The 23170-nt window shown below is 41.3% G+C and overlaps 1 protein-coding gene across 2 annotated transcripts in view; it reads right to left on the bottom strand.

The window, feature by feature from the left end:
* Positions 1–12199: 12199 nt before the first annotated feature.
* dscamb (Down syndrome cell adhesion molecule b) overlaps positions 12200–23170 on the bottom strand; it is a 113465-nt gene continuing 102494 nt past the window's right edge. Inside the window, exons 27-33 of one of the 2 annotated variants that reach the window (XM_018662102.2) lie at positions 21964–22140; positions 21611–21641; positions 21249–21364; positions 20952–21116; positions 18639–18839; positions 17881–18183; positions 12200–13606 (exon numbers count right to left, since the gene is read on the bottom strand). In XM_018662102.2, the coding sequence (XP_018517618.1) occupies positions 13059–13606; positions 17881–18183; positions 18639–18839; positions 20952–21116; positions 21249–21364; positions 21611–21641; positions 21964–22140 (1541 nt within the window). In that variant the 3' untranslated portion in view covers positions 12200–13058. The remainder of the gene's footprint in view (positions 13607–17880; positions 18184–18638; positions 18840–20951; positions 21117–21248; positions 21365–21610; positions 21642–21963; positions 22141–23170) is intronic. The other variant, XM_018662103.2, reaches the window with a different exon arrangement.

Genomic DNA, 23170 nt, shown 5'->3' on the forward strand with positions numbered 1-23170 from the left:
ACAAACAACTCACGCACAACGGAAGGAGGGGAAGGAGGAGGAGGGGGAGGGTGGAAATAGTTTTACACTTTATTAGATACTGAAGGGTGTCAAGCATGTCAAGAGTTTAAACTATCAAATGTTAAGAAGAAGCTGCACATGATCAGGGTCATGACACTGCATAGGGGAGGGTCACTGAACTGTATTATAACAAGGTCAGTGATGGCACTTGCACCCCAGGGAATTGATCCTCACTGCAGATCAGCTTTGTAAGCCTGGGATGATTAAACTGCCTGGATAAGTGCACCCGATTCCTTGACATCCACAGCCATATGGTTTACAGTGCAGAACAAAAACACAAAGAAAAGATTCAGGACCCATTACATTTTATGTGGGCTCTAAATTTCCATAGAAAATGCTCAGAAATGTCAGTGCCATTACCATATTTTGCTTATGTCTCATTTCCTGCTAATAAATCAATACAGAGCAGGTTTTGTGACACAGTCTTGCTCCATAAATGGCGACAGTGCATTGACCTTTAGTTTCTTAGTGAAGGTCACTGTCTCATGGAAATAAAAGACTCACTGCAGCTCCTTGTTTGTTTGCTTGCTTGCTTGTTTTATTTTCCACTCAGATGACTGCTAAATAGGATCCTGCCATGTAATCCCAAGGCCCTCAGAGAATAACAGTCCTCCCAGGGCTCTGCTAGTCTGTCTTGTGTTTGTGTGAGTGTGTGGTAATAGAATTTAAATCATAACATTAACATATGGAGATTTCCTTCCAATCTTGCATAAGATTAACCCTTTCTACTCCTGTCTCCTCTTCATACCTCTCCTTTCCTATCCTCTCCTCTGCTCCTTAAACTGATGGGGACAGGCAGTTTGGGAGGTTGACAGTTAACTGTGTCATCACCTCTGGGTGCACATTCGGCCCCAGGGGTTTTGGCTGGAAGGTGTATTTCTCTCACTTAGAGCGAAGAGATAGATTACAGCGCTTCGGTCTCCAGGCAGAGTTGTACTATTTTGAAGTTCATGTTTGAAGTGGGGTTTTAAAGTCAACAGAGACACCTTCCTTTATGCTGTAGACACAACAGAAGGGGACTCGTTCATGTAGTCTTAGTAAATACAGCAAGGATATACAACAGACCATTTCTGGAACGAAGATCAACCCCACTGGAGATAAAGATATGTTGATACATGCACTGAAACTATTAGGATGAAAATTTTGACACACTTTCCACTGAGAAACTGTGAAATTCATTGTGTGCCTTCTATTCTTCCTATCACTCCCACAGACAGCAGAATAAATCTTTAATAAGCAGAGGTGGTGTGTGGGGCATTTTCTTTACCCCTCAGTCAGCAACATACACTCACTGAGCACTTTATCAGGCACACCACACTAATACTGGGTAGACCCTCCCTTTGCTCTCAAAATAACCTCAGTTCTTTCAATTAATCTCTTAGAGATTCATGTTGACATGATTGCATCACATCATCCCTGCAGATTTGTCAGCTGCACATTCATGCTGCCATATCCCAGATGTTTGGATCTGGTGACTTTTGCTTTAACACGGTGCATTTTCATGCTGGAAGAATCCATTAGAAGATGGTAAATTGTGGCCACACAGGAATGAACCTGGTCAACAACAATCGTAAGACAGGCAGGCTGAGTCCATGGATTCACGCTGTTAGCACTGAATAATGGCATGAATAAGCAGGTGTACAGGTGTTCCTAATAAAGTGCTCAGTGAGTGTATAATGCAGTTGTAGCGTAGATGTGTAGTCTGTTTCGAAGGCAAAGATGATTTCAGTGTTTATGGCGTATTAACTGTTTTGTTTGCTTTTGTCCGGACAGCTACTAAATCAATTTCACACTGCGTGGTTACTGATGAGAATTAATCATCTGTGTTCTTATGAAACCTGACATTTTCATGATTGGTTCATACACTGCTGCACACATCCACTTACACATGCATCTGAATGTATTTCTTTGAAAATAAGTGACAGGTTTTACAGTAAAATGGAGACTGACCGTCTCATGCATCCTTGGTGTTTTGTGTCATGTGTCTGGTTGGTGAGAGCTGTGGGTATTTCCTATAAGACTGAGCGCTCACGACTCCTGCAGATGTGGAGATGGATGATTCCACTGGGTTTGATTTATTAAATTTACATTAGTCATTAGTAGCCTGTCACACTAACAGTAACACAGATTTGAACTAATCAGTGAGCGTGTGTGCCTGCGAGCCAACAGTGAGGAATTTCACTGTCACAAATAACAGCCTACTGTGTGTATAAATGACGGATGCCTCCACTGGAAAAGCATTTCACTTCATCATACACTAACTGTAAAAGCTTTCAAAAATAATTTGAGTTTATCAGCACATAGCATCAGCAACTCTCTCCTCTCTCTGTTGGCTACATGCAGCATTTTGCCTGATTGATTTGATTTTTTTGACGTTTTCACAATGAAGTTTTTTCCACTGATAAAGCTCTTGCAGCAACAAGACAGGAAATTGAATGTTGATGGATTCATTCAAAAGTTACTTCTTATGGCCAAGAACAAAGCAAAAAAACTCAAAAAGCCTGATTAAAACTTCATATTTGGATCCTTGTTGTCAGAAACTCAGAAAAACAGGCAGGAGCCTGAGGAGTTGGTTTTAATGTTTTCACATGAAAAACACCTTTGTGCTGTTCTTCTTGTCTTCATTATAGTCTCCTGTAGTGACGAGTGGAGTTTACAGATCTAAAGCCATTCAGAAAGCAACAAAAGCTCAATGAACATGTTTTAATGATGTTTTTAAACACAGCACAACAACACAAAAGTTCTCATTTAAATGTATAATGAAAATATACTGTTTTCATGAACTTCTCAGTTGTGCCGAGTATATAGTGGTATAGTATCATGCTCTATTTGTACTGTCCAATGATTTAATTATTTAAGGGAAAGTCAGGTAGTCTTATTATCCTAATTGCATAGCAATAGTTTGGTTAGCTGGCAAGTTGCAGCAGTAGTAGATTCATACACAGCTGGCTACAGTAGCTAATCACTTTCTGTGTTTACTTAACACTTATTTATGTAAAGCAAAGATCCATGTTATCTCAGGGAATAGTGAACACTAGGCATTCAGTATCTACATCAAAGTTAATTATTGCATAAATTTTTAAGTTTGTAAACTCAGAACTTGTGATTAGCAATGAGTTTGATTTGTACACGGCATTTCCCAAACATGTTCTTAGCAACAATAGTGTCAGTAAAGAAACAGCAGCCTCAAACTCGAGTGACTTCATCTACAGAGACATGATTCAGTATGCAACATATATTTATCATGATTTATTATGTAATATGAGAAGTAATATGTGGCACTGTTATGACATATTTACAGTGTTAAAACCAATAGCTAAAGCTAATAGGCCAACCCATCAATCTGATTTAAATGTATTAATATTTTACCATCAGTATTTGCTACCTTAATACTTTTCAACTACATCTCTACTTACTGTTTACAACTGCTTTTATTCCTGTGCATCAGACCGTGTTTTCCAGTAATGCAACTACTTCCAGAACTACAACTACTACTAATGGTAGTACAGTTACAGTTACATAAACTTACTGGTGTGACAGGAGGAAACCAATCTGATGTTTCAAACTGGACAACTTTTGTTTCAGTCAGTACAGTTAATTGGTCCCAAAAAAAAGTCCCAAAACAAACCACAAGCTGTATGCAGTGTTCTGGAGCAAAGGCCCCTGTAAATAAACAGCATGCAGTATGTTTATTTATGACATTGCTAAGCCTAAATTACTGCTTACAGAGGGATTACTAGGCCGGAATAATCTAAGAGAAGTTTATGAAATAAGCCCAGCAGCAACCACTGATACTTTTAAAAATATTATCTTAGCTGACTAGTGAGCAAAAATAATCCTGCAAATGGCTCATGGCCTTTTCATCAGTAAAGATATCTGGAGCCTTAGGGCGAAGGTAATGTTCAGAAGCATCTGATGACCACTGACCCATTGCTTTAAGCGTGGATACAGGGGTGACAGTTGCTGCAGCTGTAGCTGCTCCAGCACATAATGAGTGAGCAGCGTAAAGTCTCTGAGCCTGGCAGGACTAGCAGATGATACAGAGGAGGGGGGAGGAAACAAAGATCATGTCAGTGGTTTCTTCTCCTCTGTGGCTCAGGCTGGCACGAGGACATCATTTCAGAGAACAAGCAGCGATCAAAAAAACATAATGCCTCTTGTCAGATTGTGAGCACTTAAGGAAGATGCTGAAATAGTGTGAACATAAACATTTGTGCTGCAGGGTGATAATGTGATAGGTCAAAGGATCCTGAGATAAGAGAAAACTAATCATCTCCAAGACACCCACAAAAACCTTTAAGGGACACTGCTGTCCAAAAGCATATCACTCTTTCAGTGCCTTCTTTTTTCCGCCATCTCACTATCTCACGCTGTGCGTAGTAGAATACATTTTCTCATCTTCATATTTGAACACTGTCCTAGAAACCTTACCCCCTGGCAGTACTGCTGCTCTACTAACCTTGTGATTGTGACGTAACCCCAGAAACCAGCTGCTATTTTTACCTGCTTTTCTCCCTCTCTAATGAGACCTCACTTTCACAGCTGCAAAGTCCTCTTCAAAGGCTGATCTGATTGATGATATGTTTTCATGAGACCATATACTATACCATGTACTGTCACTTATAATTTTTATCCTTTGTTTTTCTCCACCGCATTATGAAAGAAAAACATCTTACAAACCCTCAAAGGAGGTTAAGCAGGCTCTGTTTTGTTTAAGCGTAGTGTCCGTTAGCTATACCACTTATCCTTTGAGGGCTGTGGGGGAGTTGAAGCCAAAAGAGGTTAATCAGACACCTTGTACAGGTTGCCAGTCTATCCCATTGCTGACATATAGAGACAACCAGACATTCATGTGCAAATTCACACCTACAATTTCAGAGTTGCCAATTAACCTACATGTCTATGGACTGTGGGAAGAAGCTGGAGCACCTGGAGGAAACCCACACATTTACAGCCTGGACATGCAAACTTCACTGCACCACTGTGCCGCCAACATTGTGGTTGTGTACGCCTGAAATTTGTAGTTAAGTTCCGGTAAAGTGCTTGTATCAGAGCTATGTGCTGTAATGATGTATATATGTTACTATTTTCAGGACCTGTCAGGTCCACTCACATCTTCCGTTCAGAGTTATACAGACCCGAGGCCCGTGGCGATAACTCACATCATGTTTTCAGAGAATCTTGCTTTAAGCAAAAAACATACAGTCTGTGAATGTTGTTTAAAAAAAGCATGACAAAGGTCAGAGGAGAATGGCCAGCTTGGTTCAGGCCAGTAGATGGAAAAGTACTCACTAACAACTCAATATGACATTTCTGACTGCACAACCTTTCAAACCTCAAAGCAGATGAGTTAAAGCTGCAGGTCAGCTTCAACTTCTATCAGCTGACGAAAAGACAAAAAGACAGTCAGTCGATCCCAAACCACGTGACTGAAGCCTGGAAAAATCTTCTCAGTCAAACTGTTTCTCCAGAGACTGCTGTGATGTTAGTTAGAATATGATACAGACAGTTTTATTCTGATGACTTGTAAAGCTGTGCTGTATGGAGATATTCTGTTTAAAGTTATATTACTGTACACATAATACACCATGTCATCAACTCAGCATGGCTCCAGGACCACAAGGGTGCTGTTTACTCCAGTGGCCTGCACAGATCCTAACCCAACAGAGCAGCCTGGGCTAAAAAAAAACATTACAGGAACTGCATGATGCTGCTGAGCCACTGTGGACTAAAATCCCCCAGGAATACATCCAACACACTGCTGAATATATTGTCAAAGAATACAGAATGCAAAACTGGAACCTACAGAGGGTACTGTATCTTCTTACCACTGAATTGAACTGAATGTATTTTTGAGGGAGAAATTATACAGTATTATCATAGAATATATCCATATATTTGGAGGGGCACTGCATTTTGAGGACATTTGCCAGAGACTGTGAGTTATCTCGAAGGGTCAAGATATTTTTAAGAATAAAATCTCCAAATAATGTCCCATTTTTCCCTCCATCATTGGTTAAAAATATGACACACAGTCACAGTAGGACTCAAAAAGTCAGAACAATTTCTGTCTACTTAAAGTAGAAATAGCTGGGAATGACAAGACGTTCTGCTTTTAAGACTCCAAAAATAAATATCAGGTAAAACTGCAACTGAGGATTGTGTTTATTTTTCTCTATTTTATTTAATTATGTAATGCATGATTTCTGCTGTATTTTAATTACTATTCCCATAAAAGTTTCTTACGGAGCAGCGCTATGAGGTAATGTTATCTTACTAGAGACAGTGATTTAAGCAGATGAGGAGACTCTTCAGACAAGTCTGTCACAGTGAGCACACAAGCAGATCACTGAGCAGACAACAAGCCTCCCTTGCAATCCATCACTGTTGAATGATGAAAGATGATGCAATAATCTGAAAAATTTACTGTAATCTGCTTTGCCAGTGTTACAGTCGTGTTGAAAAGCCCAAAATAACAACAGTCAGGTGACTTCAGCTTTGAGAGACCAGCTACAGTGGATACTCTCTGATAAGTCCCTGTGTTGACAGCCGGAGTCCAAATCCGATCAGTTATGTGAACAAAACATAAAGTGAGGCAGTTGGTGGGAGCTTATCTAGAGCACATTGCAATAGTGGGAGTGAGTACAGCAGCTCCAGTGAGATTCAAACCCCTGACACTGGCTGTATTAGTGCCCCACTCCACACACAGCTTTATTTAAGATCAAAAGCTAACTCCTTATAATGTAGCACGCCACAATATTCCGTGATAAAATGCATCCGACAGACTCCTGGTCTGTGTCCAATTATCTATGACCAATTACAAGTATAATTAACAGTCCCTTTAGACACCGACCTCTCTTAATAAGACTCTCCATCATTTAATTGTGGTCATTAACATGGGACACATGAAGAAGATGATTTGCTTGCCAGTCAATGCACATCTGTCCTTCAGAAATCACTGTTATCCAAACATTTAACATGTAATCTGTAATGTCTTACACTTCAATTACTTCAATTTATTAATGAAAAGTTACCTTGGGATTACTTTGATTGTGCATGATGTATTTGAATCTTCAGAGTGTAGTTTGACAGGAAAGGTAAAATAATCAATTTATGTGTGAAAATCCTTGTATCTGCCTTAGAGGGATCTAAAAAAAATCTCAGCAAATGACCACTTATTTTGCTGTGTATTATCTGTCTTTGTTTGTACCACAAAGAAATGTATTAGAAAACAGAGAACTCAGATAAAGTATAGATCAAAAAAAGTAATTATTTTAGCTTAACTGGTCTGGAAGGGAAGCTCTAGTAAAAACAGACATTTTAAAAAGTGCAATACAGATGTGAATTTGTTTTCTGGACCATCAACTTAAACTTCTGCAACAGCAACTTGTTAAAAAACAAACACACAATCATTTTTAACCTATTTAGTCATTCGCCATAACTCCATACCAAGCATAAATCCATGGGGAAAGTAGGCATGGCAGTGTAGTAATCACTTAGCTGCTGCAAACATATCAGTTTGCCCTCTCTGTCAAAAGAAACTCATAGGAAACAATTTACTAGTGAGTAACATCCTATGCTCTTCAAGTCCTTCACTGAGGACAGACAGTCAAGGCACTGGATCAATAAGAGTGATCTGAGACAGAGAGAGAGAGGGAGGTCAAAGCAGCACAGAAGAAAAATAATGGGTCCGAAAGAGAGATAAACATAGGCACAATGTCAAGGAAACGAAGGAGAATGATTCTTGTGAGGCCTCAGAGAGGGAAGTGAGGGTGTGACTGATTAAGGGAGTGTTGTGAGAACTCAGGGGGAAACTCCTTCCGTTTCATGCTCTCTAAATTGCCCCCCCTCGTCTCCTGCCAACTCTTCAGGCACCTCATTATGAAACCCAGTTGGGAGGGCGCTGGTTTATTCCAAACCTGTACCTGCTAACTGACAGTGCATGTCACGCTATGGTGTCTTCAGTGCACAGTTAAAAGAAAAACCCTAATAAGAATCTTCACTGTCTCAGTTGAGGACTTCTTCCACAGTAACTTATATCCCAGAGGCTACTTCTGGACCTCAGCTAATTTAAAGAATGAATAAAATGACAATTTTCCACATACTGAGTCTGCTGTAACGACCAAACCTATATTTTGCAACTGAGTGCATAAAAACCAGTTGGCATGCAAACAGAAAAAGTCTGGCTAAAATTACAGATGAATGGTTGAAAGAGACAGCTAAGCTAAAAGTAAGCTAAATAGTAAGCTAAGGGTGTTTGGAAATAGGTTAGCCAAAAGTTAAACAGTCATATAAAAGTATGTGATAAACTGTTAAATAGTTACCCAAAAGAGATCATTTGAAATAGTTCAAAAAAAGTAGTGTTACAGTGGACAAATGGCTGAAGCTTAAAGAAATGGATAAATGGTTGCTAAACATAATGGATAAGTTAAATGGTAGCTAGCTGCTGTAGTTAGTTTAACGTAATGTATAAGTGATAAAATAAAAGCTAAACGTACTGGACAACAGTTGAATTAGGTAGCTAAAATTAATGGGAATATAGCTGACACTGTTGCTACTACTAATAATATTACAAAGAAGAATAATAGCAACTTTATTCGTTATTAGTTTTCCTCAAAGCAACAAAGTGCTTATTTTTAGCTAGCTAAAATTATAGACAATCAGCTGAAATGGCTAAGAGTATTGGATAAAAAATAAACACAAAAAACTAAAGCAAAAATGGTAAAAATGTTGAGTGATAGCTGGAATAGTAGAAGATAAACAGTTAAAACAAGAGAGGGTCCATAAATTCGTGCCACATAGTAAACCGAACCAGACCGGGCTCTTACTTGAAAGTTGGAACCCGGACCCATGCAGAACTGAGAAATGCCAAATCCGACCCGAACCCGAACCACAGACCGAGCGACCCCGTTCCCGGCCGGGAAACACGCAGACCCGAACCGCACCGATTTCGCAGCTGATATCGCTACTGACAGGTTAAGTTTTCAAAACAAAACTTCGTGTCTTACCTGATAGAGTCAGCAGCCTTATCTCCTGTGCCTGTCCGCGATGTACGTATAATATAATCCACCCTCTTTGTCAAGAAAGTTTGAACAATCCATCCAGGTTTTCAGGTTAACAGTCCACTTGTTGTCACGGTAACGGAGGACGAATGCGGCTAATTTAGAAGCAGCTTTGTGTATCTAGCACAGTAAAGATAACTTGAACTGTTTGCCCTTTTGGACCATAACAATTCAAGTAATATATAATAATATTTCCCCCTTAGTTGCCACGGCTTGCTAACGTTAGCATTTCCGAGATGAGTTTGGCCTCTGCTCTCTGACCTTTCACCTCCTGATGACCTCTCGGATCTTTTCGGGTCCAATCGGGATTCGCACCCACACCCATTTGACCGTTAGTTAAAAAACTAGTAGTTAGCTAAACGTTGAAAAAGTGTATTGATTGTATTGGATAAATGAAAACTCTAAAAAAAAAAAAAAAAAAAAAAAAAAAAAAAAAAAAAAAAAGAAATTGATAAAATAGATAATCAAAAAATAAAATGGCTGAAATGTCCAGTTTTTAGCACGTCAAGTTGTAGACTTACCTTATACCTCCACTCAACTCAGATGTGGAGGTATATGGGCCAGTCTTGGGTATGAGGACCCAGGCATATGTTGGGCTGGAAGTTTCATTTTGCTATCTGTAGTACAGAACATCCACCTTACAATCAACTCAAACACATTTTGTATGTGAGGGGTGCTGAAGGGTTACTTGAGTTCATGTAACATGGCTGTGCAGGTGTCATCAGACAAAAAAAAAGGGTTGGGGACCATTTTACAATCTTATTAGACTTGATAACTTCTCTCCCATTCCTCTATCTTAGAGTTTCCCTCTCTAGCTGCTGAGCGTGGTGTGATAATGGCCCGCGGCCAGGAGGAGAGTCACACACTAGCACTCCGATCCTGCTTCCTCCTAATGTATGAGGGCAACCGCCAGTCATAAAGTATTCTCAGTGTGCAGGTGGGCCATCTATCTTCATTATGCTACCACACACCAGTGAGGGGAGTCTACAGATTTAAAAAGAGACTGCAGTTATTGTCGTTCACCTGCAGTGAATTTTATCTGTAGTGTGAAGTTTTCCTGGAGGATCAGGCTGACAATATACATGTATTCAAACATGCAGCAGATGATTTTGATACAGACACACACCATCAAGAAAACAGGAGAAAACAGCAGATGAATGTTTTCTGCCAAGTAACAGAAATATTTAATTCTACATCAGTGAGACTGATTTCCCTTTAGATTACTATAGCATGTGTGTATTTATGTGCATATGTAACGTGTGTGCATGCAATCTCTTCCCTGCCTCTGCTGTCTCATCCACATTCTCCGGTGCTGTGGGGATCAGCGTGACAGTGTAAACCTGATCTAGGTCCCAGTGTCAGCGCTGGCATGAATAATTCACCATATTCAGGGTGGTGCGCTCCTGCAAATGGCAGACACACACACTTGAACAGACTGCTGGGTTGCCCTTGATGTCTCTCTCCAGGTTGTCACAAATAGTTTTGGTGCTGAACCATCCCTTTCCACCTCCTCAAAAGATCACAAGCCTTCCTCCTTTTTTAGCGGCAAATGGACTCGATTCAGTGACTGCACAGCGCCATCTGTTGATCACATGCAGCTGCACCAATACAAACCTGTTATGATACCCTTTTTTTAAGTTCATGTTTGTGCCATGCCAAGATTTTTCTTCACCTTTACCTGCTCCCAGCTGATGTGTGTGTGTGGACACAGCCAGGGGAGTTGGAGAAATATTTTCTCACTTACTTTCCATCTGTGGATGACAACAACTCACACACGAGTAATCCTGCTCAGCAAACATGACAGGTTGCTTTATTGCCTTTTTTTGTGTGCTTGAGCTCATTTTGTGTAGTACGTTGATATGGAAATATTTCCTCTACTAGCTGTCACTTTACACTGGAAGAAATAAAAGTCTTTAAATGATCCCTTTAAATGAGTCATCTTTTAAGCTTACTGCTGAAGCCATTTTTGTTTGGGACACCTTTTTGTTATTTTTAAACAGTCTTTAAAGCCAAGTCTGCTTTTGTTAAAATTGTTTTGCATGCAGCATTCCAAGCAAAATGTTTGGATTGGAAATGGAAAGTATATGTAAACAGAGGTTGGTTTATTTTAGCTGTAGTTGACAGATATTTCCCCAACAAACTCACTACTTGATAAATGTCAAGGTCTTTTGAACTCAGTGGGTTCAAGCCCAGAAGGTGATATTTTTAACAGGCTAAACAGTACTCCACGTGAATGATAAACTTGACTATTTAGATCAGGGGAGTGACCCTTTAACTTTCAATATTGCATCAACAGATTTGTCTGAATAAACAAGGTCACAAATTACACAGTATGACACTTATGCTTAATCAATGGCTTTTTCTTTAGCGTTTAATTTAGCCGTCGGATCTCAGGTAATAAATATATATTGGATTGCCACAGTTGGCCTTTTGACCCTTTGACCATACAGATCTGACAGGTCACACAAGGGAGCATATGCAGAAATTAATTTGCATGACTCCAGTGTAGTGAAGATTGTATTATACTCACAGATGCAAATAGAGTGATGTGAGCAAGTGAGGTTGAACAGAGAAGAAAGAGGAAAAACAGAAATATAAAAGAGATGCAGAGCTGACGGGAAAAGTGATGTACTTTTACCCTGCTGCAAAAACAAAAAGGTCTAATACTCAAAATGAATCATAAATCAAGGTTTTACTCATTGATGTCTCTAAAGGTTATTTCTCAAATCTGATAAGGGAACAGTGACACTTGGTAACGTGTAAATTTTGCTTCATTTTTAGGTAACACAAGCCAAAAATGTTGGGAAAAAGAGACTTATAGTAGATATTAACCAGAGACCAGTTGTCAGCATGATTTTTGGTGGTGACTTGAACTGTGAATGATCAGGTTTAGGTCCACTTCAGATCTCACCAACCTCAATTTCTGTCTTTTACTGTAAATGCCAGGTCTTGACAGAAAGTTTAAGATGAATGTAGGTCATAAAAAACAGGATAAAGGAGGGCAGAGTGAAAGGATGGAGGAGGAAGAGCGAAATGGGGGGGCGCTGGTCTTGACACATAGGAATCAAAGTCAGATGTGTGCAAACATGACTAAGGACTTTATTAACCAAATCATTTTCCCCGTAATATCCACAAATAAAAGTGATCTCTTTATATATATTCACATTGTATAATTTCATAGTGTGACAAAAATTCTTTTTTTTTTTTGGATTTCCAGCCATTCCTATTAATTGTCATTTGATCAGTCGCCATGCAGTCATCAGAAAGGTTGAAAAACATTACGATTGGTCAGCATAGGCGGTCGTGTCCGGCATCACTCTTCTTCTCCTCTATTGGCTCTTCATAGTGCTAAAAACCCCCTCGGTTACCCAATCACAGATTTCATCACACTGCGACAATAAAATAAAAATAAATTAAGAAAGCAATGTTCTCCTGCAGAATGCTCCAGAGTCCTCCTCCCTTTCCCTTCTTGTTTTTTAGATATTTTCTGTTTTTATATAATAATAATAGTAATAATAATAATGACTATAATTGTCCTTGATATAAATTCAATAGTATTTTTTCTCTTTCTCAAATTTTAAATAAATCATTTTGGCAATCCTCATATGTTGTCACTTTAGAATAAAAGAATACTCAAGTAGAAAATAAAAACTGTGAGAGAAAATTCATCAGAAGAGGAGCGAGGTGTGAGAGAATGAAAAGAGTGAAAGCAACAGAGAAGAGCGACAGAGGAAAGAAAGAAAAGAGTGAAAGAAAGAAAGACAGACTCAAAGAAAAGCATCCACTTCAGACGCATGTCAGAAACGGCTCTATATACAACAATTTCTGTTGTGGAAAACTGTCCATCCTGTGCCTGTCGTCTGTCTCTTGTCCTTCCTCCTCCGGTGTGTCTGCAGCAGTTCTGTTGTCTGAAGCAGTCCGCTGTGTGTCCCAGTGTTATACCAGAGTGTAAGACTTGGCATAGGGGTTGTTGCTCTGTTTCAGGTGTCCTCTGGAGTCCAGCAGTGACTCCTGGGAGGTGCTGAGCTTGGCAGCCTGTGCTTGGGCAAGGTCTCCTGAAGAGGGGACCTCTGCCCGGACCTCACCCCGGGCCTCTCCCCTCTCCCGGACATCCCTGTGGGGGAGGGTGGAGGCAGTTCCTGGCTGCCACTGCTGCACCTCCCTGGGTGACGGCACTTCCATGGGGGTGGGCTCCATGGGAGGTGGCCTCTTCAGGGTACGGCTTCTCTGGGGTTCCAGGCAGGTCTGGCCCATGGCTCCTCCTCCTCCTCCTCCTCTTGTTTCCCCTGTAGCACCAGCACCAACTCCTCCGCTTGCTCCCACTCCTCCTCCTCCTCCACCACTACCTCCTCCTCCTCCTCCTCCTCCACTGCTGCTGCTGCCACTGCTGCTGCTGACTCCTCCACCTCGGGCTGCCAGTGGCACACCACGGTTCAACAGGAAGTCCATACGGAGGTAAGGCGGCAAGTGGACCAGCTCTCCTCCTGGGAGTGAACATAAAGGAGAGAAACAGGTGATGATGAAGGTTTAGTTAAATTACAGTCATATTCTGACTTCTTGTTGGACAATAATGAAAATAATAATAGCAGCATTGATTGATTTGTTTTTGGTCACTTGAAATGTTTTATTAGAGTTTTTTTGGTGCTAAAAACAGCTGCTTACTGCTCCTGGAAACAGGGTAAAAGGACAAAATCCAAACAGTTGAGTTTTGCGCCATAAACCAAAACAAAGACACTAAAATGCTCCACAGTGCTGTGAGGAATTGGGTCAGGTGATAATTTTCTTTGGGTTCTATGATTATCACTCTTAATATTACACGCGGCCATTTCATCCACTGTTGATATAAAAATAAAAATATCAATTAGTGCACCTAATGTTGTGTAATTCTCATCTGAATGAAATTTCTAGGTGTCAGTGACATGTCCCATTTGAAGAATAATAGATAACACATAAACTTACAGTATACTTTGACTGCAAGTAGAAGATCTGTTTAAGATCTGAAAGTTTTGCAAAGGGGGGTCAAATGATGATGATATTCACTAGAGAGTCTCTGCTTCTCCCCAGAGACGATGCAGCAGTTCTCTGGGATCCCCACCAGTACGTGCTCTCAAACAGGTCTAAGTTCTGACTCGTCTCCACAGACTCCATTACTCCTCCACCGCTGTTTAAATTAACTGCACACAGAGAGCTAAAAATCCATATTTAACTCACATTCACGCTGTTACACATGCTCACCTCTGGCCCTTCTGGGATTATGATTGGTTTAACTATTATTTTAATGTAATACCAATCTTCTCCAAGTGTGAATCTATTTGATTTAATAGCTGCTATCAGGAAAAATGTGCAGAACATAATGTAATAGGAAACTGGGTATTATAATGTTATCTTTGCGATCATCGTCAGGGCCTGATGCAAAGATTGGAGTTATCTTTTCTTACTGTGATGAAGCCGAGTGATGGACTATGCCTCCACTACCAGCCCTTTATGTATGTACCACATTCCTGCTTGCATCTCTCTGCTGAAAGTTTAGTTGAGAAGAAGAAACAGCACACTTAAATGCACACAGCGAGACAAACCAGGTCAGATTTAATACTTTAACTGAGGGATAAACCCACGATTAAAAGCTGTCTCTTCAATCTTTTAGTAATTGTCTGAGGTGGTTAGATAAGAGGGAGAGACAGACAGGGAGAGGCACTTTGATTCGGTTCAGTGAGTTTATGGTACCCCCACTGCTATTGTGTCTCTTTTACAGCTTGAATTACATATTTAACAGAGCAAATTAGCCCATCACAAAAAGGGTGTTGGGTTGCCAGATCTAGTGGTCTGCACAGGCGTCTGTATTATTTAACGCCTGCTGAAGCATTCACCCTCACATTCATCTTTCAGAGGTCCAGAAATCAACAGTCGTTTACAGGTGTGCGATTCATCGCTAAAATCACTTCTCAACACGTTCTCTCTCTCCATCCAGCACATGTCGACACGCTCACATGTCGACAGCCCACACGTGCACACATAAATGTAAGTATATATGCTGTACATACATACACACACACACACACACACACATATATGCTTTCACTGCCAGGCAATCAGCCTTAATGCCAGGAACAGACAAGGCTGTTTTCTGCAGTTTCAGTCCAGCATGTGACCTTGGAGAATGGATTTCTGGGTTCACAGGGAAAATGAATAATTTACTGTGTTTTATAATAAGCCTATTAGTGCCAGCAAAGATGATGAATGGCTAGGAGTGTTAATTGAATTAAATATAGATTTAAGTGTTTCTGTGGGAGCTCATTAGATATGTAGTTTGAAAATTCATCAGCCTGTAAATTGCAGATTGTACAGTAATGGGACCAGAATACAACAGCAACTCTCTGCCAAGCCATTAATCTGTGTAAGTGTCTGTTGCATCTTCAGCTCAGTCCACACTGTCGTGAAGGCTGACATTTTAATATTTTCCAACACGTGTGTATGTCATTTAGGGACACACACATGCAAGATATTTGCAGGCCTATCAGAAGCTGACTGCCTGTAGCTCTGTAATTACCAGCACAGATGTAAAAGTTTATGAGCAAAGTGCTGAGGAACGCACTGTAATGGGATACAGGGCCCAAGAGATTTGCTCTTATGAGGCACCAAAGAAAAGCACAAATAAATAAACTATTACTCTCATAAAAGCTCTGTTAAGTGAGGCAGGACACATAAAATGAGATGAGAGAGAGAGAGAGAGGGAGAGGGAGAGAGAGAGAGAGAGAGAGAGAGAGAGAGAGAGAGAGATGAGTGAGAAGCTGTCAGTCTGCCTTTAACCTTTGCGATGGACAGGTGAGGTCAGCTCAGGTCAGTCAGATGTAATAGAGACAGAGACGGGGTTGAAACTGGGTCATTCAGCAGCTGTCAGTCAAACCGGCCTCTGCACTGGGTCTGGGTTTCAACGGATTAATATTGTAATATACTCAGAATTTAAAAGTTTGCAGAGCCACAACTGCTGTGACATACACTGTTGGAAAACATAAGTGAACTCCCTATGTCCTCATACTGTTGTGTACCTCTGGTCTGGGACTGCAGCTGATTCAGTCTCACCACTCACATCAACCACCAACCACCAGGATCATTTAGCAGCTAAATACTGTCAGATATTTTCTTCGGGACATGCCGGTGTAATATATGTGTTGCATCATACATATGACCATATAGTGTGTAATGTTTAACAGTCAACCTTTTCATGGGCAGACACAAATTCTTACAATAAGGATGAACACTGGCCAGAGTAACAGCTTATTATCCTTTAAACCGTTTAGAACCTGTGATTAAAATAATATATGTAAATCCAAGTGTCCCTCATTGTATCTGAGCAGTTACTAATTTCAAGAGTTGCTGCAGGTTTCTGTAACTGTATGCCTCTGAGAAAACCTCATTCTTATCATTTTCCAGTCCACTGACTGTAGAGTCAGCTGAAATACACAACTTTTGACACAGCTAAAAAAGCTGAAAACGCTAATACTCTAATGAAAATATCTAATACACTTTTAGGTCTGACGATGTAAGAAATGTACTTCCGATTTTCCTGCTTAACCCGCACTTTTTATATGAGTGCATATTGTTTGTTTTGTGCAAAATGAAAACACAACTCTACAGACTACCGGGAAACTCTAGAGGCGACACAGCTTGATTCTTATGCCTATACTGTACAAGTGTAACTGACACCAGAGTCTAGCACTCAGCAATGCCTGAAAGCCTAAGAGGCTGGTATTACACTGAGTAGTCACCACTGTGGCGGCAAAGTGCTGTTTTGTACTGAGTGACAATAGCTTCAGATTGGGTTGTCAGATAGCCTTTAGTTGCCCTCTCTCCTGGTGAACTGGTGATATGAGTCTGCTGTCCTGTGCACAAATGTTCAAAACATAATGAGGCCGAAACTTAAGAAGCAGATCTGATGGCCTCTGCTCTTATCTGGTCAAACCGAGGATCCTGGGACAGTGTGCCCTTGCACAGACATGCAGGCCTACATTTCTGGTGCTAGGACGCGACACCTCCAACAACGCTAATTATCAGTGGCCCGAGACACACTATAACAAGGCAGGATATAGAGTGATGGATGAGGTGTGTACATGTGTCAGGCAGTGGGGTGACTGTCCTTTCAAACGTCTGCGTTTCTGTGTGGTTAGCAGCAAGTCGGCACGCTCTGCCAGACCCTGTAATTGATCTGCAGTGCTATGCGGAGGAGCACAGGGTCACGTAAGGTAAGACCACGACCTGAGAGGAGAGAACGCGGCACAGCAGGTTTCCTCAGAAGACTGCAGATGTAATGTATGAGACAGAGCTTTCATGTAGCTTGAAAAAATAACACCATTTTAATAGCAAAAAAGTTTTCTGTTTTCTTTCAATAAAAGGCATCCCTGGGGTGGTATTGGAGGAACTTCATCTCATAATCCTTGTTCATGATGTGTGATGGGCTTGTTTACTGTGTTATGGCTCTAAAAGTTGGAGGAAAACACAGAGCTACTCCCACTGAGGACCTAGGAAAAAAGCTGGAGCACTTCCATTGAGTTCAATGTAGTATACAATGGTGTAATGAGACTATACTGTATGTAGCAGCAGGCTGAAGGATATCAGGATGCACCCCAGGACTGAAAGCTGATCAAAGTTGAATTAATGTGACCATCAGTGTTGATGTTGAGGGGTCTTGAATGTTTGCAGGTACAACACAAGGTTGAATAAGTTGTGTATATGCTTTGTGTGGCTGATTTCACTTCCTCACCAGGTCTGTGTGCCTTGGGCACAGCCATGTTCATGACCCGGCTGACATCCTGAGGTTTGGGCGGCGAAGCGGTAAAGCGGCAGATGCCTGACTCAGACGGCGTGCTGGAGGTCAGGCTGTCGGTGTAGTCGTTGGTCCCTGCTGTCATCTGTTCGGATGAGGTGTCAGAGATGAAGCACTCGGTGATGGTGAACTTGGCGTGGCGGAGCTGCTCTTCCATCTTTGCATGCTCATAAGCTCTGGCCAGCTCCTCGTAGGTGGAAGATGCACTCTCTGTTGATACCATGCTGCTCCGTGCACGATCTGAGGATTACAGGTGCGAGGCACAGGCTCAATTGTTGTTGTGGAAATATGACACAGAGTGTAGCACCACACTTTTTATAACACAAACAAAATTTGGCTTTATTTATGTGGTGTTTTCATGTGGTTTATGGGGTGTTTTTGTTTTATTATTAAAAGTATGGGAGGGATTAAGGAAAATGGGGTGAGGTGGATTTAAGTTGGATTCACATCCTGGAAGCTACAGCCAAGAGTATGCCCCAAAGTTGCACTTTCAAATGAAAAAACGTAATCCAAACATGTTTTGGATTGCATAAAAGCCAATGTGAGACTCATGCAGCCATCACACTCGACAATCTCACAAAGGCGACATTTCTGTCACATTCCCCAACTTTCTAACCTTGCTTAAAAAAAAAAAAAAAAGGCGATGTTTTTCCTGGATTGGTGTGATTGTCACCCTCCTCCCTGCTCTACTCTACCTGTATCCTGTGAGGGGCTGACACTGTAGCTGTCACTCTCCTTGTCCACAGATCCGGTGGCACGTGGTGTGGGGAGTCTCCAGTCAGTGGTCAGGGTGTGTGAGGAGCTGGTGGGGTGCGGCCGGTTCAAAGTCCACTGGCTGGCGTAGCGGCTCCGTGCTGCGGCAGGACCAGCTTTGGCAGTGCGTCTGGCAGTGGGATCTAGTGAGGACAGAGAGGGGAAAAATTGTTTGTGAGGAGAACAGACAAACAGAAAATCTATTTTTGTCTAATCAGTTTAAGTCAAAACCTTCTGACACAACATTAAATAGCACTTTAGTCTAAGTGGATCATTATGTTTTGATTCATCCGACTGACAAACTTCTACAATATAGATAGATTAAGATATTCAGAATTACTCTCTTAATCTGAACCCATTAACGTCTGAGAGCTTCTGTTCTGTGAATAAATAGATATTAATGCTTGAATCAAACAGTAAACCAGTTTTCATTTATACATCAGTGTTTACTGAGCGAGTCAGTGAGTATCTGGAAACGGATAACATAAACTGTATTCTGTCAAATTTGCCTGTTAGGAGAACTGTGATAGTCTCGAAGAGAATATTTCATTTCCAAATTACTTCAAAATATTCCTGTGATCATTGCACGGAATAGAAAATGAAGTCTTAAGCGATGGCATCAAACAAACAAACAAATTCAAGCTCACGGGGACACATTTGCCTCCAGCAGCTGGGGTCTAATCTTTTGATAGATGTAGACCAATTAAGGAATTTCCTCATCCTCTGCTGCAAGCTAACAGCTGATATTTTGGTTCATCCATACAGCGAGAAAAAGCTGACACTGCTAACAGCTGTTGATTTGGCTCATCAGTAACCCATAACTGCATGATTAGTAGCAGAAGAAGGGGCAAAGTATGTGTTTCCTGCTGCGCTGTGGTACAAATCTCCTGCTTAACCCCCCTCCTGCGAGTGCTGAACATGAACCATCTCACAACTCCATAGCAATAACGTCATCATCAATCTTAAGCTCCAACTGTCCCCATACAGACATATAAATAGTATCACATTCAGCCTGACCCAGACAGGCTGCTGCTGTATGCACCGCTGGGCCAAATCAGAACGAGACCCTTTAGAAAACGGCCTGGATTGGATCTGTGCGAAGAAGAATAGCGCTGGTAATTGTAGTAGGTCAGACAGTAATTCCATCAGTGGGGATGGAGTGATGAAATGATGGAGGTGTTTGGCCAACAGCAGGGAGAAAAAAACAAAACAAAAACAAAGGGCTGAGTCAGCAAACGGAGTTCATGCCCCACCGGCCAGGTTAAATGAACCAATCACACGACTGTCTGCTTGTGTGTAAATGCATGTGTGTGTGATTGTGTTGAGTGCTGGGCTTGTGTCTGTGCTTGTGTGTGTTAGTACAGGTGTGTGATATTATTCTTTGTATTTTATGATCCTGTACATGTATTTATAGTCGAGCTGTGTATGTGTATGTGGTACATATGTCCTGATCTGACCCTAAAAAGCATAGAAAGCATTGTGTGTTAATGGAAGAAAGCAAGCTTTTTTCCTTCTTTGCAGCTCAACTGTAAAAACAGAATTTGAATTTTAAGCTATTTAATTAACAAGATAAGCTGCACGTCTATCTCTGCTAAGACTATTAGAAAAGTGAATATTAGTGGTGGTATCTGAATCTGTATTGGGGAACCGAGGGGGGGGGGTATAATCCAATATTTGCACTGTCTGCACAAAAATCATTTCAGTGCATCACTAATCTGAGTGTGTGCGTCCAAGTCTGCATGTGCATGTGCGCACTCAGGCCCGACTGGCCAGTTGGAGCAGGGCAATCAGGTGAGGACGTGTCAATATGAGGCAGGGAGATCGCTACTCTTCATCAGTTCTGCTTCAGTGGAGCTCAAACACCAGAAGCCCAGAGGCCGCTCCGCAGCACGGCTGCTGGGTCTTTGTGATCTTGCTGCTAGAAGGAGGCTCACATAGTATGAGGGCAGTGTACGGCTAAGCTAAGACAAGGTGGAAAAGCTTTTTGGCTTGCATGTAATTCAGATAAATGTGCAAAGGAATGCCAATACTCTGTTATTTTATGGTGCTGGTGCTTTTACAGTGACATTCATTTAATATAACTGTAGATTCAGGAGGAAAATTAGCAGTGCAAGACTCATGACTGCAGAGGTACCAAACAAAACCCCTGCTTTAGCCACAAGACACATGTTCAACATTATGTTATTATTAGTAACACAGGACTAGCAGTATGGTAGCAATATTAGTAGTGAAAGAAATAAATGTTGAGCACTGACGGTGGTGGGACTCACTGGTTCCAGGCCTGGCATCGGACACGTCTACCAGCGGCCCAGTGGCCTGGGACAGAGACTGGTAGTGGACTGTGTGGGTCACTGTGGAGGATTTTTGCTTATTTGTCTCCCCAAAGTCATTGTCTGTCAACAGCACAGTGGATCTGTCATCTGTGAGGCAGAAGAATATAAGAAAGAAAAGTAGGAGAGCAGAAAGAAACAGAATGATGTTAGAGGAAAGAGGGATTATTTCAGTCATAGCCACTAATGAGGAGCGCAAGGTCTCAATTTCGAGTGTTGTACCGATTGTCTCCATGGTGTCCCTCTCCTCGATGAGGAGCTGGGCTCTGGGGATGTCGATGTGCATTCGTAACGTCTGTTGCTGCTTGTTCACTGTGTCTGGCGTCCGTGTGTTCTTACTGTGGAGATTAATGAGAAAAATTCATTACTTTTCAGCTGTGTGATTTTTGCATTGTATCGCAGAAATGCTAATTCAATTCCATTTAAGTTGATAAGTAGCTGTAAGAAGGCAAGAGGGACAGTATTTCCTGTGAGCAATATATTTGATTTTTACTGATAGGCGCTGTAACTCTGGGCTACATTGTGATTTATGTCCGCTGCTTAAAGGAAAGCAGCGAGCATAAATTAAAATTAAGCATACATACCTCATCAGCATTTCTGCCAGGCTTTTGGCATCTGTGAAGTCAGCAAAGAGGTGGTTAATACTATAATAGTACTGTCCTACTTGATAAGCTACAGCAGTGGAAATACAGTACAATCACTGGCAATGAAAGCATGTGAAGTGAGTTGGAAATATGAACATGAAGGTGTTTGACCCGAAGAGACAAACACTGCAGTTTCTTAATTACAAATGTTGTAACCTCTGGTTTGGTTTAGCACAGTTCAGATGGAAAACCAGATGTGGGTGAACCTCTGGAACATTTTTTAATTCAGAAAAAGTGACTTTGGTCTTTAATAGACCCAGTATATACAGCATAAGCCATAATCTACAACTGACCTCTGAGTCTCTTGAGCCTCTGCTCCCTCCGTCTCCTCTTTAGCACCATTAGCATGATAAAGACCAGTACGGCTACCACGAGAATAGAGGTGATGGTCACCACCATCTTCAGACCGCCGCTGCCTGACATGTTGTCCGAGATGGGATCTCCTGGTTTCAGCAGGGGAGGGATGGTACCTTGAAGGGAATAAACACATCAGACATTGGTTGTATTAATGATCAGGGACCAAGAGCCTCAGCTGAGTGTTTAGTCTTAATCTATTCTGTAGATGAGGCGTGACATTGTCTTTTCTTACTGTTAACTTTTTTGTTTTGTTGCCACAAAGCTTTTTATGTAACACCAAATAATGTTCCAACACCAAAATAACAGTGTTGAAGAACAAGGATTCTTGCAGGTGCAACCCTTAAAACCCTTAAGATACATTTCCAATTGATTGTAACCAATTAAAAAGCAATTCTGACTGTTATGCAGTTACTGATATTATACGAATTATTAGCCATTCATCCATCCATTTTCTGATCTGTTTCACAGCAGTCTGGAGCACATCTCATACAACTCATGATCTCCGGCTTCCAGAACCAGAAGTGTTGTTGCATTAACAGCGACAACAAACTCTGTTTATAATTCTTGACATTTTCAAAGTTTCCTCGATGGATATTGGAGATGAACACTGGTTTTTAATGACCTACAAGTCTTTTTAACTGATCGACAGTTCAGCATTACTCTTGAACTTGCTGGGCCTGATTCTGGTAGTTTGAGCTGCTGACAATCACTCAGTTAGGAGGACATCATACTCACCAAAGTTATATGGCGCAAGAACAGGCATTAGAGGTACAGAGTGGGAACGACAGAGGCTCCAATCTCCCTATTACAAGTTATTGTACCATCAAAATTATTCTGAAGCTGTTACATAATGTTGCTTTAAAAACACTATTAAAATATATTTTTCTCCTCAGTCAGAGTAGAGGGCAGTAGCTGATCGAGGTTGGGGCACCAGGTTTGTAGGAGACTGAATATGTGCTGTTAGTCTCCTGGGCTATTGCTCAGCAGCTGAGCTGAGCAGCAGAACCACTGTTAGACTGACAATAGCATCCACACACACACACACGCACACACACACACACACACACACACACTCAAAAGCACATCCACTCACACATAACATCCTGACAGGCAGCTTACACGTCTCAGCAAAACCCTTCAAAG

This window comes from Lates calcarifer, linkage group LG21 (genome assembly GCF_001640805.2).
Source record: "Lates calcarifer isolate ASB-BC8 linkage group LG21, TLL_Latcal_v3, whole genome shotgun sequence".
In the NCBI taxonomy this organism is placed as follows: domain Eukaryota; kingdom Metazoa; phylum Chordata; class Actinopteri; family Centropomidae; genus Lates; species Lates calcarifer.